At 49.0% G+C, this 19,029-nt stretch overlaps 1 protein-coding gene across 2 annotated transcripts in view; it reads left to right on the top strand.

The window, feature by feature from the left end:
• The window catches only part of vps13b (vacuolar protein sorting 13 homolog B), a 186,619-nt gene that overhangs the window by 113,455 nt on the left and 54,135 nt on the right, over positions 1-19,029 (top strand). The window contains exons 28-33 of one of the 2 annotated variants that reach the window (XM_084385521.1): positions 920-1,043; positions 2,860-3,265; positions 3,349-3,466; positions 10,693-10,896; positions 14,114-14,234; positions 15,349-15,492. In XM_084385521.1, the coding sequence (XP_084241647.1) occupies positions 920-1,043; positions 2,860-3,265; positions 3,349-3,466; positions 10,693-10,896; positions 14,114-14,234; positions 15,349-15,492 (1,117 nt within the window). The remainder of the gene's footprint in view (positions 1-919; positions 1,044-2,859; positions 3,266-3,348; positions 3,467-10,692; positions 10,897-14,113; positions 14,235-15,348; positions 15,493-19,029) is intronic. The other variant, XM_084385522.1, reaches the window with a different exon arrangement.

The following is a 19,029-nucleotide window of genomic DNA, read 5'->3' on the forward strand; positions in this document are numbered from 1 at the left end:
CCACTATTCATTTCCTTCTCTCTGGGCCTCGAGTTGGTTCACGTAGTGTTTTTGCGCAGCGCGTCTGTGTTACACGTCACCACGTAGGCTCACTATTGGCCGACGCTGGTCATGTGTGTGATGCGTGTGACGTACATCACAGACGCGCTGCGCAAAAACACTACGTGAACCAACTCGAGGCCCAGATAGAAGGAAATGAATAGGTTATTAGGAACATTATTGGTTTTACTGACGTGTTTCCGTGGTTGAAACACTGATTGATGGATTACATCAGACATGATTGATTTCAGGAAGTTGTTCTGAATCTTTCAACATTCCTTCTGATGTTCACTGATGTTTATTTGCTGCTGTAACTGGTAGTAAAGAGGAAGAGATTATCGGTTCATCTGTCACACATTAAACACACACACACACACATTCACTGACTGAATTTACTGATGAAACTGACAGAATTTGAAAGATGAGACTTTGTTTCATATCAAAAGTATCAAAGCACAAAGATTACTGTGATTATGGGATGGCAGGAGCTACAGATAATGATGTTTAGAGAAGTTTAGTTCAACTGAAAACAGCAAAGACTAAAAGATCGATTCTTTAAGATTTAACAATTAATATCGGTTTATCAGGATGAAAGTTGATTAAAACCAGGGAATCAATATCAGTATTCTCGCTGTGTTTCTGATCAGAGTCGTGAGACGCTACAGTGTTTCGATTGGTCCTGATGTTGGACAGAGTGTGTGTGTGTGTGTGTGTGTGTGTGTGAGACAGAGAGAGTGTTCTCTTGTGTTCAGTCCTGTGGTGATTTCTCTTCTCTCTGCTCCCAGAATCCTTTTCACCAGCTTCCAATCAAGCAGCCAGCCAATCATAACTCTGACTTCTGCCTGTGTTTCTGTGTTGTGTTCCTCTGGTGTGTGTGCAGTGCTGAAGAGAGCTCGTGTGGTGGGGTCGTCCTCTCTTGCACTGAAAAGCTGAACAGACGCACGGTTTTGCTGCGACCGCTCAGCAAGCAGGAGCATTTCAGCCATTTCAGCTTCTGTCCACCTGTAAGAGCCGCTGCCTCTGATTCACACACACACTGCCTCTGATTCACACACACACTGCTTCTGTTTCACACACACACTGCTTCTAGATGCTTCTTCTGCCGCTCCGCCAGCAACACTCCTGCTAATCTTCTGTAGAGACACGCTCGCTTTATATGATCAGCACATTTAATTTAGGCTTTTTTACATATAAAGTTTAATCGGTGAACATAAACAGAAGCTCAATCACACATGTGACATGAGATCAGACCTCATTGGTTCTTGAGATTCAGTTTAGCATATTTAAGTCATTGATCAATCCGATGCTGGATGACAAAATACCTTTTAGAGCACTAGACGGTTGAGTTTGTCATTTGGGACACAACCATAGTTTCTTTCTAGGATATCCGTCACATATCAGATACAGTGCTGTGCTAAAGTCTCAGACACTTCAGTTCAACATGTACAATTGTTTAAAACACACTATATTGCCAAAAATATTGGGACACCCCTTCAAATCATTGAATTCAAGTGTTCCAATCACTCCCGTGGCCACAGTTGTATGAAATCAAGCACCAAGGCCTCCTGTGCAATAAGTCCATTCATGAAATTTCTTCACTTTTGAATATTCCAGTCAACTGTTAGTGTCAAGTCAAGTCAAGTCACCTTCATTTATATAGCGCTTTTAACAATATGGATTGTTTCAAAGCAGCTTTACAGTGATAATAGGAAATTACCGTAATGGATTGTTTAGGCTTTACAACAGCTCTAGAATAAAGTTATTGTCCAGCTAAAGTTAGTTTTGATTGATTGATTCACTTCCATTGCGAAGATCATTAGTTATTAACTTACGGGCCGCTAACACGACACCGCTCTAACAGGAAAACCCTTAACGCACTCCGGCAGTCCATCCGCACAAAACAGTGCCTGGTGTCTCAAGAACAGTGTGTAGAGCTTCATGGAATGGGTTTCCATATGGCATATCACGCTTCTCTGTCTGCCAATCTGATGGACAAGTCTGGGTTTGGCGGTTGCCAGGAGAACGGTACTTGCCTGACTGCATTGTGCCGAGTGTAAAGTTTGGTGGAGGGGGGTTTATGGTGTGGGGTTGTTCTTCAGGGGTTGGCCCCTTAGTTCCAGTGAAAGGAACTCTTAATGCTTCAGCAGACCAAGACATTTTGGTAATTTCATGCTCCCAACTTTGTGTGAAGAATTTGGGGATGTTCCAGTTCCAGCATGACTGCGCTCCAGTGCACAGAGCATGTCCATAAAGACATGGATGAGGAGTTTGGTGTGGAGGAACTGGACTGGCTTGTACAGAGTCCTGAGCTCAACCCGATATAACAGCTTTGGGATGAATTAGAGCGGAGACTGAGAGCCTTCCCGTCCAACATCAGTGTCTGACCTCACAAGTGCACTTCTAGAAGAATGGTCAAAATTCCCATAAACACACTCCTAAACCTTGAGGAAAGCCTTCCCAGAGGAGTTGAAGCTGTTATAGCTGCAAAATGGTGGAGCAACTCCATATTAAACCCTACAGATTAAGAATGGGATGTCATTAAAGTTCATGTGCATGTAAAGGCAGACGTCCCAAAACTTTTGGCAATATAGTGTATTTGTTTAAAGAGGTTTTATGCTTCATCAACTCATGAGCTGGTTGAGTTTGTGAAGAGTTGCTGGCAGCGCTGCAGTCGTGTCTCTCTCTGATTTACACACTGATGTCGCTCAGTCTCAGCTCACTCTGTTCTTATGCTGCTTTGAGTTTGTGTGATTGTAGCTGTTGAGTGTTGATCGCTCGAGCCTGAACCGCGACTGACCTCTGACCTCTGGTGTGCGACAGACGGCAGCGAAGGCTCTGGAGGTCTCGCACCAGCAGCACGGGTTCCTCTCGGTGACCTACACGCAGGCCGTGACCCGGAACGTGCGGCACAAGCTGACGGCGCGGCAGGAGCGAGTGTCCCAGAGGCTGAGCGAGGACGGGACCGACGGGTCGCCGCAGCACCTGCACGAGATCCTGCTCACGGCGCAACCCTTCGACCTGGTGCTGTCCTGCCCCCTGCTGGTGAGGCTGGCGCAGGTCTTCCACGTGTCTCCCCCCCCGCCACTGCGTCCCGTCAGAGAGAGCGTCTCCGCCGGACACCCGATGACGGGACACTCGCTGTCCTCCAGCAGCCTCCCGCTCATCTACCTCAACACCAGCGTGATCCGGGTGTTCTGCCCTCTGGAGGACACGACCAGCAGCACACGTGAGTCTCACTCTATCACACACTCACATACTCACACACTGACGATGATGAGGAGGATGATGATGATCTGTGTTTGTTTTCAGATTCACAGATGAAGCACAGGAAGGAAGACACAGTTGTGTTGAAGATTGGATCTGTGAGCGTCGCTCCTCAGGCTGATAATCCACTGCCGCGCTCCGTACTGCGCAAAGACATCTACCAGTGAGTCTGTCTGTCTGTCTATCTCTCTGTATCATCTGTCTGTCTGTCTGTCTGTCTGTCTATCTCTCTGTATCATCTGTCTGTCTGCCTATCTCTCTGTATCATCTGTCTGTCTGTCTGTCTATCTCTCTGTATCATCTGTCTGTCTGTCTGCCTATCTCTCTGTATCATCTGTCTGTCTGTCTGTCTATCTCTCTGTATCATCTGTCTGTCTGTCTATCTCTGTATCATCTGTCTGTCTGTCTGTCTGTCTGTCTGTCTATCTCTCTGTATCGTCTGTCTGTCTGTCTGTCTATCTCTCTGTATCATCTGTCTGTCTGTCTGTCTGTCTATCTCTCTGTATCATCTGTCTGTCTGTCTGTCTATCTCTCTGTATCATCTGTCTGTCTGTCTATCTCTGTATCATCTGTCTGTCTGTCTGTCTGTCTGTCTGTCTGTCTATCTCTCTGTATCGTCTGTCTGTCTGTCTGTCTGTCTGTCTGTCTGTCTATCTCTGTGTCATCTGTCTGTCTGTCTATCTCTCTGTATCATCTGTCTGTCTGTCTGTCTATCTCTCTGTATCATCTGTCTGTCTGTCTATCTCTGTATCATCTGTCTGTCTGTCTGTCTGTCTGTCTATCTCTCTGTATCGTCTGTCTGTCTGTCTGTCTGTCTATCTCTGTGTCATCTGTCTGTCTGTCTATCTCTCTGTATCATCTGTCTGTCTGTCTGTCTATCTCTCTGTATCATCTGTCTGTCTGTCTATCTCTGTATCATCTGTCTGTCTGTCTGTCTGTCTATCTCTCTGTATCGTCTGTCTGTCTGTCTGTCTGTCTATCTCTGTGTCATCTGTCTGTCTATCTCTCTGTATCATCTGTCTGTCTGTCTGTCTATCTCTCTGTATCATCTGTCTGTCTGTCTATCTCTCTGTATCATCTGTCTGTCTGTCTGTCTGTCTGTCTATCTCTCTGTATCGTCTGTCTGTCTGTCTGTCTATCTCTCTGTATCATCTGTCTGTCTGTCTGTCTGTCTGTCTGTCTATCTCTCTGTATCATCTGTCTGTCTGTCTGTCTGTCTATCTCTCTGTATCATCTGTCTGTCTGTCTATCTCTGTATCATCTGTCTGTCTGTCTGTCTGTCTGTCTATCTCTCTGTATCGTCTGTCTGTCTGTCTATCTCTGTGTCATCTGTCTGTCTGTCTATCTCTCTGTATCGTCTGTCTGTCTGTCTATCTCTCTGTATCATCTGTCTGTCTGTCTTTCTCTCTGTATCATCTGTCTGTCTGTCTGTCTGTCTGTCTATCTCTCTGGCTGCCTGCCTGTCTGTCTATCTCTCTGTATCATCTGTCTGTCTGTCTATCTCTCTGTATCATCTGTCTGTCTGTCTGTCTATCTCTCTGTATCGTCTGTCTGTCTATCTCTCTGTATCGTCTGTCTGTCTGTCTGTCTGTCTGTCTGTCTATCTCTCTGTATCATCTGTCTGTCTCTGTCTATCTCTCTCTATCATCTGTCTGTCTGTCTATCTCTCTGTATCATCTGTCTGTCTGTCTATCTCTCTGTATCATCTGTCTGTCTGTCTGTCTGTCTATCTCTCTGGCTGCCTGCCTGTCTGTCTATCTCTCTGTATCATCTGTCTGTCTCTGTCTATCTCTCTGTATCATCTGTCTGTCTGTCTATCTCTCTGTATCATCTGTCTGTCTGTCTATCTCTCTGTATCATCTGTCTGTCTGTCTATCGCTCTATCATCTTTCTGTCTGTGTGTATCTGTCTGTCTGTCTATCTCTCTGGCTGCCTGTCTGTCTGTCTGTCTGTCTGTCTGTATGTCACAGCTGGCACAACGATGTGACATTAAGGGGAGATGGCACAGAAGAATAAGCTCAAAAGAAAGAATTTATTACTTCTAAATTAACAAAATGGCATAATCGAACCGTCAGTCATCAGTAATATCAGTCAGTATGAAATGCAAGTGAATGGATGTGTAACTATGGAATGTTGACAGGACAAGTGCATGGTTGTGAACCAAAAGTAACATTTTCTAAACTGAAGCACCGATCTGGCAAACTGCTCAAGCAACAGCGTCCCGACCAGTCGCACTGCGTTCCTTAAATAGGAGCCAAGACAGGATTCAAGTGTGCTCAGACCACGCCCCAATCACCAATCAAACCTTCAAAAAGAAACAAAACAACCAAACCCACACAAAACAATCTGAATCCTAACACTGTATCTGTCTGTCTGTGTGAATGTGTGTGTGAGAGAGAGAGTGTGAGTGTGTGTGTGTGTGTGTGTGTGTGTGTGTGTGTGTGTGTGTGTGTGTGAGAGAGAGAATAGTTGTGGTCTCTCTGATGCTATTCTGAGATGCTCTCACTGTGAGAATCACAACCACAACACTTAAATTCACACTTTTACACACACACACACACACACACACACACACACACACACACACACACACACACACACACACACACACACACACACACACACACACACACACATCTCTTGGCTGAAAGTGCAAGGAAAGCAGCATTAACAGAACCAATGATCTTTTATTTGAATTCAAGATTATTCTTTCAAGAGTGAAGCATTTCTAATGGAAGTGCAGAATAGATGTTTCTCAGCTGGTGGATGTTGGAACGAGTGGGTTGGTTATGGTTAACTATGGTTATGGTTAATTATTCATGTTCGCTTTTTTTCTTATCAGTGCGAAAGAAACTCAAATAACTCAGTCGATTTTTGTCATACAGGCAAGTGTTATACATAATTCAAAACTGTTAAATGTCTACTTTTATCTGTGTACACTCTTAATAAAAACTAAATGTTCTGCTTTTCGTAAAATAAAGAAAATAAACGTGATGCACGTTCTGCCGTCTCTCTCAGTGTGAAGTTCATTCTGAAATGCGACAGAAAATGAACTGTAACTCAGAGAATACTTGCCACACAGACATGACATATGTCTTTACAAAGCTTGATTCTAAATTATGTAAATCATATCAAAAACAAATATTCTCTGTTTAAGTAATCTGTATGAAAGCAACGAGAGGTACAGTTTCTAATGTAAACACACAACAAAACCATCCAGCCAGTCTCACTCGCTGCCTGTCTGACTCCCTGCCTGTCTGACTCCCTGCCTGTCTGACTCCCTGTCTGTCTCACTCCCTGCCTGTCTGACTCCCTGTCTGTCTCACTCCCTGCCTGTCTGACTCCCTGTCTGTCTCACTCCCTGCCTGTCTGACTCCCTGCCTGTCTCACTCCCTGCCTGTCTCACTCCCTGCCTGTCTGACTCCCTGCCTGTCTGACTCCCTGCCTTTCTCACTCCCTGCCTGTCTGACTCCCTGTCTGTCTCACTCCCTGCCTGTCTCACTCCCTGTCTGTCTCACTCCCTGCCTGTCTCACTCCCTGCCTGTCTGACTCCCTGCCTGTCTGACTCCCTGCCTTTCTCACTCCCTGCCTGTCTGACTCCCTGTCTGTCTCACTCCCTGCCTGTCTGACTCCCTGTCTGTCTCACTCCCTGCCTGTCTCACTCCCTGCCTGTCTCACTCCCTGCCTGTCTCACTCCCTGCCTATCTGACTCCATGCCTGTCTCACTCCCTTCCCATCTCTCTCTGTCTGTCTCTTTCTTTCTCTGTCTCTCTCTCTCTTTACCCATGTCTCACTCCCTGCCTGTCTCACTCCCTGCCTGTCTCGCTTCCTGCCCGTCTCACTCCCTGCCTTTCTCACTCCCTGCCTTTCTCACTCCCTGCCTGTCTCACTCCCTGCCTGTCTCGCTTCCTGCCCGTCTCACTCCCTGCCCGTCTCACTCCCTGCCTGTCTCACTCCCTGCCTTTCTCACTCCCTGCCTTTCTCACTCCCTGCCTTTCTCACTCTCTGCCTGTCTCACTCCCTGCCTATCTCTCTCTGTCTGTCTCTTTCTTTCTCTGTCTCTCTCTCTCTTTACCCATGTCTCACTCCCTGCCTGTCTCGCTTCCTGCCTGTCTCGCTTCCTGCCCGTCTCACTCCCTGCCTTTCTCATTCCCTGCCTGTCTGACTCCCTGTCTGTCTCACTCCCTGCCTGTCTCACTCCCTGCCTATCTGACTCCCTTCCCATCTCTCTCTGTCTGTCTCTTTCTTTCTCTGTCTCTCTCTCTCTTTACCCATGTCTCACTCCCTGCCTGTCTCACTCCCTGCCTGTCTCGCTTCCTGCCCGTCTCACTCCCTGCCTGTCTGACTCTCTGCCTGTCTGACTCCCTGCCTTTCTCACTCCCTGCCTTTCTCACTCCCTGCCTGTCTGACTCCCTGCCTGTCTGACTCCCTGTCTGTCTCACTCCCTGCCTGTCTCACTCCCTGCCTGTCTGACTCCCTGCCTGTCTGACTCCCTGCCTGTCTGACTCCCTGCCTTTCTCACTCCCTGCCTTTCTCACTCCCTGCCTGTCTGACTCCCTGCCTGTCTCACTCCCTGCCTGTCTCACTCCCTGCCTGTCTGACTCCCTGCCTGTCTGACTCCCTGCCTTTCTCACTCCCTGCCTGTCTGACTCCCTGTCTGTCTCACTCCCTGCCTGTCTCACTCCCTGCCTATCTGACTCCCTGCCTGTCTCACTCCCTTCCCATCTCTCTCTGTCTGTCTCTTTCTTTCTCTGTCTCTCTCTCTCTTTACCCATGTCTCACTCCCTGCCTGTCTCACTCCCTGCCTGTCTCGCTTCCTGCCCGTCTCACTCCCTGCCTGTCTGACTCCCTGCCTTTCTCACTCCCTGCCTTTCTCACTCCCTGCCTGTCTGACTCCCTGCCTGTCTGACTACCTGTCTGTCTCACTCCCTGCCTGTTTCACTCCCTGCCTGTCTGACTCCCTGCCTGTCTGACTCCCTGCCTTTCTCACTCCCTGCCTTTCTCACTCCCTGCCTGTCTGACTCCCTGTCTGTCTCACTCCCTGCCTGTCTCACTCCCTGCCTGTCTGACTCCCTGCCTGTCTGACTCCCTGCCTTTCTCACTCCCTGCCTGTCTGACTCCCTGTCTGTCTCACTCCCTGCCCGTCTCACTCCCTGCCTATCTGACTCCCTGCCTGTCTCACTCCCTTCCCATCTCTCTCTGTCTGTCTCTTTCTTTCTCTGTCTCTCTCTCTCTTTACCCATGTCTCACTCCCTGCCTGTCTCACTCCCTGCCTGTCTCACTCCCTGCCTGTCTCACTCCCTGCCTGTCTCGCTTCCTGCCTGTCTCGCTTCCTGCCCGTCTCACTCCCTGCCTGTCTGACTCCCTACCCACCTCTCTCTGTCTGTCTCTTTCTATCTCTTTCTCTCTCTCTCTTTACCCATGTCTCACTCCCTGCCTGTCTCACTCCCTGCATGTCTCACTCCCTGTCTATCTCACTCCCTGCCTATCCGACTCCCTACCCATCTCTCTCTGTCTGTCTCTTTCTCTCTCTTTCTCTCTCTCACTTTACCCTTGTCTCACTCCCTGCCTGTCTCACTCCCTGCCTATCTCACTCCCTGCCCATCTCTCTCTGTCTGTCTCTTTCTTTCTCTGTCTCTCTCTCTCTCTCTCTCTCTCTCTGTTGAGCACATGGCTGGTTCCATCGTGTGTTTACAGGCTGTTTGTGTCATATAAACTCGGCGGGAGATAAATGACCTGAGCAATTAAGATGTTGAAATGCGAGTTGAAACCCGGTGAGATTGTAGCGGCGGCGGGTCGTTCCCACAGCTCTCTGTCTCTCAGCTCGCTCGTCCTGCTGTCGACATGCGGCGAGTTACGGCTCTCAGGAGGGCAGAGGAGGCTCTGCGGTGACGATGATGATGATGATGTGTGTGTATGAGGATATTAAACTCTTATCAGTCTAATGGAGAACAGGCATGTGTTTGGCCTGCAGGAAGGGCTGAGAACATGAGTGTGAGAACATGCTTCCAGCTTCACCATCACCATCATCACAGCCTGTCATTTCCAGCGTGTCCTGCGGAGCGGATCCGCACTCAGCACCACGGTACCGTCTCTCCGCTGCTGCTCTCGCCACTAATTACTCTCATTTAGCTTAAATTAAATGTAATTGAGAATTTGAGTGTGGCAGTAAATCTCGGCTGTGCTGTTACCCAGAGTTCTCGGTTTAGAGGCAACCGCAGCCCGTGTGAGTCATGATGTCATCAGACGTGAGTCAGGTGGTGTGAGAATCTCCTCAGGAGCTCGAGAGACAAACACACACGCTCACATGAGAAACTATCACACACTATAATTAGCATAAAGACATAGAGTTCACCCGAAAATCATCATTCTGTCATCATTCACTCGCCCTCGTGTCATTGTTCTGCGAAACACAAAAGAAGATATTTTGATTAAAGTCGATGGGGTCCAATGTTGTTTGGTTCCCAACATTTTTCAAAATATCAGAAGACAGAAAGTCTTGTACGACATGATGGAGAGTAAATGACAGAATGATGATTTCTTGGTCAACTATTACTATTTACATGATAATAATATAGCACACCTTTTACACACTCATGAAGCACACGTGTCCTGATGTGTGTGTGTAGTGTGTCGTCCTGCCGTGTTGTCGCTGTGAATGTGATCGATCGCTGTCGCCATAGAAACGGCTGAGTGATGCGTGTTGATGGAGTCTCTCAGTGAAGATGTTTATGAACACTGGTGAGAAACATCAGATCTCCTCAAGCGTTCGGCACATCTGGAGGCGTTTAGGAACGCAGGCCGTGTTTAAAGCAGCAGCGCAGCGGGCCAGAGCAAATAAACACATCACATCACTGCTGATGTCACACACACACACCCACACACGCGTGTGGCATGTACTCACACACACTCAAGCACGCACGCATACATACTCACACACACAAAATCTGATTCCCCACACTGTGCGTCTGATGAAATATACGACAGTAATGTGTGTAAGAATGTGTGTGTCTGTTCCTTAGCTACTATATTACACAGATCTGTGTGTGCCTGTGTGTGTGTGTGTGTGTGTGCGTGTGCTGCTGCATCATTGATCACACCTCACACTCTCAACTCTCTCTCTCAATTCAATTCACAAAGCTTTATTGTCATGACAAAAACATAATTTTTTTATTGTCAAAGCATTAAACAATATAGAGTAAAGCTTATTTAGAGAAAATAATAATTATACTAAATAAAAAAGACAATATGATATATACACATGGCTAGATATAGCAAAAAATAAATATATAGCAAATTAAATAAAGGATTATAATAATAAAAGATTATAATACAGAAATCATGTAACACTGAACTCCCTCTCCCTCTCTCTCTCTCCCTCTCTCTCAGGCGGGCGCTGAATCTGGGGGTTCTGCGTGACCCGGGGTCAGAGGTCGAGGACCGTCAGTATCAGATTGACCTCCAGTGCATCAACATGGGCACGGCTCACTGGGACGACCTGCGGCCGGAGCGCGAGGGACCGAATGCCGGCTCTCCTGCAGACACTGAACGCAGTTCCCAGAATCCCGCGCTGGAGTGGAACATGGCCAGCAGGTGAGCCACATCACAGAGCACTGAACTCTGGGTAGTTTCTGACGGGTTGTTGAGGGCGACCACAGCTGATGAATGTTCAGAACGATGAGCTCATACAGATGATGAGAGACAGTGAGACGTGTTTACTGGCGCGAGCGCAGGGCTACCTGTCACTCACAGGAGATCCACCAATAGCAAACCACAACCATCCACCCATCCAATCAATTCTCCATGGACAAAATCCGGCTGACTACATCATGTGTTGTGGTCGTGTCTAGGCGAAGGTCCTCCATCTGATCTGGATACCGGATACTGGATACTGGATACCTCCATCTGATCTGGATACGGCCCGGATCCGGCTGACTACATCATGCGTTGTGGTCGTGTCTAGGCGCAGGTCCTCCATCTGATCTGGGTACAGCCCGGATCCGGCTGACTACATCATGAGTTGTGGTCGTGTCTAGGCGCGTGTCCTGCATCTGATCTGGGTACAGCCCGGATCCGGCTGACTACATCATGCGTTGTGGTCGTGTCTAGGCGCAGGTCCTCCATCTGATCTGGGTACGGCCCGGATCCGGCTGACTACATCATGAGTTGTGGTCGTGTCTAGGCGCAGGTCCTCCATCTGATCTGGGTACGGCCCGGATCCGGCTGACTACATCATGAGTTGTGGTCGTGTCTAGGCGCAGGTCCACCATCTGATCTGGATACGGCCCGGATCCGGCTGACTACATCATGTGTTGTGGTCGTGTCTAGGCGCAGGTCCTCCATCTGATCTGGGTACGGCCCGGATCCGGCTGACTACATCATGCGTTGTGGTCGTGTCTAGGCGCAGGTCGTCCATCTGATCTGGATACCGGATACTGGATACTGGATACCTCCATCTGATCTGGATACGGCCCGGATCCGGCTGACTACATCATGCGTTGTGGTCGTGTCTAGGCGCAGGTCCTCCATCTGATCTGGGTACAGCCCGGATCCGGCTGACTACATCATGAGTTGTGGTCGTGTCTAGGCGCAGGTCCTCCATCTGATCTGGGTACGGCCCGGATCCGGCTGACTACATCATGTGTTGTGGTCGTGTCTAGGCGCAGGTCCTCCATCTGATCTGGGTACGGCCCGGATCCGGCTGACTACATCATGAGTTGTGGTCGTGTCTAGGCGCAGGTCCTCCATCTGATCTGGGTACGGCCCGGATCCGGCTGACTACATCATGTGTTGTGGTCGTGTCTAGGCGCAGGTCCTCCATCTGATCTGGATACCGGATACTGGATACTGGATACCTCCATCTGATCTGGATACGGCCCGGATCCGGCTGACTACATCATGTGTTGTGGTCGTGTATAGGCGCAGGTCCTCCATCTGATCTGGATACCGGATACTGGATACTGGATACCTCCATCTGATCTGGATACGGCCCGGATCCGGCTGACTACATCATGCGTTGTGGTCGTGTCTAGGCGCAGGTCCTCCATCTGATCTGGGTACAGCCCGGATCCGGCTGACTACATCATGAGTTGTGGTCGTGTCTAGGCGAAGGTCCTCCATCTGATCTGGATACCGGATACTGGATACTGGATACCTCCATCTGATCTGGATACGGCCCGGATCCGGCTGACTACATCATGCGTTGTGGTCGTGTCTAGGCGCAGGTCCTCCATCTGATCTGGGTACAGCCCGGATCCGGCTGACTACATCATGAGTTGTGGTCGTGTCTAGGCGCAGGTCCTCCATCTGATCTGGGTACGGCCCGGATCCGGCTGACTACATCATGTGTTGTGGTCGTGTCTAGGCGCAGGTCCTCCATCTGATCTGGGTACGGCCCGGATCCGGCTGACTACATCATGAGTTGTGGTCGTGTCTAGGCGCAGGTCCTCCATCTGATCTGGGTACGGCCCGGATCCGGCTGACTACATCATGAGTTGTGGTCGTGTCTAGGCGCAGGTCCTCCATCTGATCTGGGTACGGCCCGGATCCGGCTGACTACATCATGAGTTGTGGTCGTGTCTAGGCGCAGGTCCTCCATCTGATCTGGGTACGGCCCGAATCCGGCTGACTACATCATGCGTTGTGGTCGTGTCTAGGCGCAGGTCGTCCATCTGATCTGGATACGACTCGGATCCGGCTGACTACATCATGCGTTGTGGTCGTGTCTAGGCGCAGGTCGTCCATCTGATCTGATCCGGCTGACATCATTTATATAGCCTAAAAATCCTTTAACTGGTTTGGATAATAGAAATGGATAATGTTCTATGCGTATGCCAGGTTAAAGAGATGTGTTTGTTTAGTCTAGATTTAAACTGACAGACTGTGTCTGCTTCTCGAACATTGCTAGGAAACCGGTTCCAGTTTAGTTTAGGTGCTAAATAGGAAAAGGATCCACCGCCAGCAGTTGATTTTGATATTCTAGGTATTCATGTACAGCAGCCGAAAGATCACATGATCCCCTGACAGGAAGTAGAATATGTCTACTAGTCATCAGCGTTAGTCCTGCACGGGTGGTTTTCAGCAGGTCATGTGATCTCTCTGGCACCTGTTCAGGTAACAGTATCCGCCTGCTCTCGGCTCTTCAGCGGAAACGCTCCAATCGTGTGCCGGCAGTAATCCCAGAGTTCCCTGCTTCTAATCCACTGGCCACCATAAATATTAGAGGCTTCGCTGTTTGATTGTTTTAATAGTAGCAGATGTGGCACCTTATAAAGCGCCGCGTGTTTGTTTTACTGCCCACAAATGTTCTCAGAGATCCGATCAGAGTTCATGTGTGGGAGCGGGAGCGTGGGAGCCGTGAGTGTGTGTGTTTGAGTGTGTGTGTGAGTGTGTGTGTGTGTGTGTGTGCGTGTGTGTGTTTGTACCTACTTAGTCATATTTTGGGGACAAATTTGTACCCAGAAGTGAGCTAAACTTTCTTGGCGACGTGAAAATCATAAAAATAAAGTAAATACAGTTTTTATAATTGTAAAAATACAGATAGTTTTCTGGTTATAGTATTAATAACTAGCTGCGTATAGAAACAACAGAAGTGTGTTTGATGTGTGAGTTCAGAGAGTTGAGTGTGTTCTCTGATAAACAACATTAATGATGTTGATTCATGTTTCGAGTTTGTAACACATCCTCCTTTGAGTTTGTTTATGAGATTTTTTTGAAGGTTTGATGAAGGTTCAGTGCTGTGAGACTCGCAGACGATTATAGAGACACTGAATGTGTGTGTGTGTGTGTGTGTGTGTGTGTGTTTTTGCAGCATCCGCCGGCAGCAGGAGAAGCGAGTGATCCTGTCGCCGATCATCACGGATTTCTCAGTGCGAATCACAGCAGCTCCAGCTGTAATTTACCGGAAGCCTTTGGATCACGGCCCAGCGGAGGTACGTGTGTGTGTGTGTGTGTGTGTGTGTGTGTGTGTTTGTACAACTATCTTTGTGAGGACCAGTTTGAGCTTTAGACCATTGGAGTGAGGACAAATAGAGTAAAGTGAGGACATGTTGGCCGATCCTCACTTTCTCAGAGCCTTTAAAGGCCGGTTTGAGGGTCAAGACTTGGTTTTAGGGATAAGGTTATAATGAGGTTAAGGGTCGGTTTAGGGTCAGGGGTCGGGTTAGGCACTTAGTTGTGATGGGTAAGGTTAGGGTAAGCGGCTAGAGATTGCATTGTGTCAATGAATAAAGATAGATGTACAAGAAAGTGTGTGTGTGTGTGTGAGAGTGTGTGGGATAATCCAGTGATGCACAAACACACACATCGCTCTGTCCTCCATCAGATGAAATTGTGTGTGTGTGTATGTGTGTGTCCAGGAAGCTGCAGGAGTGTTTTGGGAATGTTTGAGCTGCTGCTCAAGCGAGACAAACAGTTTTTCGGCTCTTGCACAGTAATGCTTTCGGCCGTGTGTTTGTTTGCTTCAGTGCGGTTCCATATTTGACCTTAAATACTGAAAATCACTAAACAAACAGCCACTGAATTCACTTTACTCAAACCTAGAAAGAGAAGCGGATGAGCATCAGGACAGTTATTCAGTGTCTGGAGCTTTAAATCTTTAAGTTTGTTAGCAGACGTCAGATGCCTGTTTAATTCATGCAGGACGATTTGTCAGGGTTAGTGTTATGGTTAGCGTTAGCAGCTTTACAATTATAATAGCCTTCATATTCAGTGATATTATTGATCTGACTGCACTGACACTATCAGATGAGAACAGAACTTGATCTGAATAGTGACTCTCTCTTCTTCTGTAGAGCTGCTTCACTCCTGACTCTAAGTCTGTCTCATATTTGATGAAGTTTCATCATTGATTCTGTGATTCTCCTGTTTATTACAGTAAAGCTGCTCTGAGACGATCTGTACTGTATAAAGTGCTGTAGAAATAAAGGCCACACTGCTCTCTGTCAGTGTGGTATTCTGTGTGTGATGATCAGCTGACCGTCATCTCTCTCTCTCTCTCTCTCTCTCTCTCTCTCTCTCTCTCTCTCTCTCTCTCTCTCTCTCCAGGAGGTGGTGGTGTGTGGCCACAGTCTGGAGATGAACATCACGTCCAGTCTGGATCTGTTTCTCAGCGCGTCTCAGGTTCAGTTACTGCAGCAGCTCCTGCAGGCCAACGTGGGGCAGACGACCTGCGACCCGACCGCTGCAGACGTACGGGAGCACACACACACTCAACGTACACACTCACTCACACTCTCACACTCACTCACACTCTCACACACTCACACTCACTCACACTCTCACACACACACACACACTCACTCACACAGGTTTGTCTGTCTGTCTGTTTGTCTGTCTAGTGTGAGTGAGTGTCTTGAGGTGCTGATGTATGTCTGGTCTCTCCTCTTCCCATCATGCTCTAGTGTTTACAGAGGAGAGGGGCTCGGCGCCTCAATAAAAGCCTCTCTCACACACTAATGGAACGGCATGTAAAAATATTTATGGCAGCGGCCTGTGTGAGGATGGAGGAGAGCGCCTGTCTCTCTCTCTCTCTGTGTGTGTGTGTGTGTGTGTCTCTCTCTCGCTCTCTCTTTCTCTCTCTCTCTTTTTCTTTCACTCTCTCGCTCTCTCCCTCTCTCCCTCTTTCTCTCTCTCTCTCCCTCTTTCTCTCTCTCTCTTTGTCTCTCTCTCTCTTTCTTTCTGTCTCTCTCTCTCTCTCTCTTTCTCTCTCTCTCTGTCTTTCTCTCTCCCTCTTTCTCTCTCTCTCTCTCTCCCTCTCTCTCTCTCTCTCTCTCTTTCTCTCTCTCGCTCTCTCTCTCTCTCTCTGTCTGATGTGCAGCTAAGAGCATCTGATCGCGGAGTGCCGTTGACATGCTAGCACTCAAACACACACACATCCTGCTAAATAAACAACACGCGCTCGCCACATAAACACACACCGAACGCTGATAGAGCGACACACACATTGGTATAGCGTCTGGGAAACACGCAGCGTCTGGTTTCTCGTGTTGTGTCGAGTGTGTCTCGGGTGTGTGTGGAGGTGAGACGCATCTGGATCTGATTGTGGGATGTTGGGCTGAATCATCTCTGCCTCCCTACAGATCCAGAGCGTCACTACCCAAAGTTCACCTGGGTTCAGGACATGATGTTTACAGCCTTGTGTGTGTGTGTCTGTGTGTGTTTAATCCACGCCAGAGCGCCCTCCAGTGGCCACACACTCCGTTCTCTCAGTGTTCAGAGGGACAGACTCCCTGTCGTTGTCGAGCCTGAATAAAACACATCTGTGTTAATGACAGACACACACCTGAGGAAGACGAAACACACACCTGAGGAAGACGACACACACACCTGAGGAACACGGCACACACCTGAGGAACACGGCACACACCTGAGGAAGACTACACTCACCTGAGGAAGACGACACACACCTGAGGAAGACTACACTCACACCTGAGGAACACGGCACACACCTGAGGAAGACTACACTCACCTGAGGAAGACGACACACACCTGAGGAAGACGAAACACACACCTGAGGAAGACGACACACACACCTGAGGAACACGGCACACACCTGAGGAACACGGCACACACCTGAGGAAGACTACACTCACCTGAGGAAGACGACACACACCTGAGGAAGACTACACTCACCTGAGGAAGACGACACACACCTGAGGAAGTCTACACTCACCTGAGGAAGACGACACACACACCTGAGGAAGACTGCACACACACCTGAGGAAGACGACACACACACCTGAGGAAGACTGCACACACACCTGAGGAAGACGACACACACACCTGAGGAAGACGACACACACACCTGAGGAAGACTACACTCACCTGAGGAAAACGACACACACCTGAGGAAGACGACACACACACCTGAGGAAGACGACACACACACCTGAGGAAAATGACACACACACCTGAGGAAAACTGCACACACACCTGAGGAAGACTGCACACACACCTGAGGAAGACGACACACACCTGAGGAAGACAACACTCACCTGAGGAAGACGACACACACACCTGAGGAAGACGACACTCACCTGAGGAAGACGACACACACACCTGAGGAAGACTGCACACACACCTGAGGAAGACTGCACACACACCTGAGGAAGACGACACACACACCTGAGGAAGACTGCACACACACCTGAGGAAGACGACACACACACCTGAGGAAGACTACACTCACCTGAGGAAGACTGCACACACACCTGAGGAAGACTACACACACCTGAGGAAGACTGCACACACACCCGAGGAAGACTACACACACCTGAGGAAGACGACACACACACCTGAGGAAGACTACACTCACCTGAGGAAGACTGCACACACACCCGAGGAAGACTACACACACCTGAGGAAGACGACACACACACCTGAGGAAGACTACACACACCTGAGGAAGACGACACACACACCTGAGGAAGACTACACTCACCTGAGGAAAACGACACGCACCTGAGGAAGACGACACACACACCTGAGGAAGACGACACACACACCTGAGGAAAACGACACACACACCTGAGGAAGACTGCACACACACCTGAGGAAGACTACACACACCTGAGGAAGACGACACACACCTGAGGAAGACTACACACACCTGAGGAAGACTGCACACACACCTGAGGAAGACTACACACACCTGAGGAAGACGACACACACCTGAGGAAGACTACACTCATCTGAGGAAAACGACACGCACCTGAGGAAGACGACACACACACCTGAGGAAGACGACACACACACCTGAGGAAAACGACACACACACCTGAGGAAGACTGCACACACACCTGAGGAAGACTACACACACCTGAGGAAGACGACACACACACCTGAGGAAGACTACACACACACCTGAGGAAAACGACACACACCTGAGGAAGACGACACACACCTGAGGAAGACTACACTCACCTGAGGAAGACTACACACACCTGAGGAAGACTACACACACACCTGAGGAAAACGACACACACCTGAGGAAGACGACACACACACCTGAGGAAGACTACACTCACCTGAGGAAGACTACACACACCTGAGGAAGACTACACACTCACCTGAGGAAGACTACACACACCTGACGAAGACGACACACACCTGAGGAAGACGACACACACACCTGAGGAAGACTACACTCACCTGAGGAAGACTACACACACCTGAGGAAGACGACACACACACCTGAGGAAGACTACACACTCATGACGAAGACGACACACACCTGAGGAAGACGACACACACACCTGAGGAAGACTACGCTCACCTGAGGAAGACTACACACACCTGAGGAAGACGACACACACACCTGAGGAAGACTGCACACACACCTGAGGAAGACTACACACACCTGAGGAAGACGACACACACACCTGAGGAAGACTACACACACACCTGAGGAAAACGACACACACCTGACGAAGACGACACACACCTGAGGAAGACGACACACACACCTGAGGAAGACTACACTCACCTGAGGAAGACTACACTCACCTGAGGAAGACTACACTCACCTGAGGAAAACGACACACACCTGAGGAAGACGACACACACCTGAGGAAGACTACACTCACCTGAGGAAAACGACACACACCTGACGAAGACGACACACACCTGAGGAAGACGACACACACCTGAGGAAGACGACACACACACCTGAGGAAGACGACACACCTGAGGAAGAGTACACTCACCTGAGGAAAACGACACACACAC

Source organism: Rutilus rutilus (genome assembly GCF_951802725.1).
Source record: "Rutilus rutilus genome assembly, chromosome: 17".
In the NCBI taxonomy this organism is placed as follows: Eukaryota; Metazoa; Chordata; class Actinopteri; order Cypriniformes; family Leuciscidae; genus Rutilus; species Rutilus rutilus.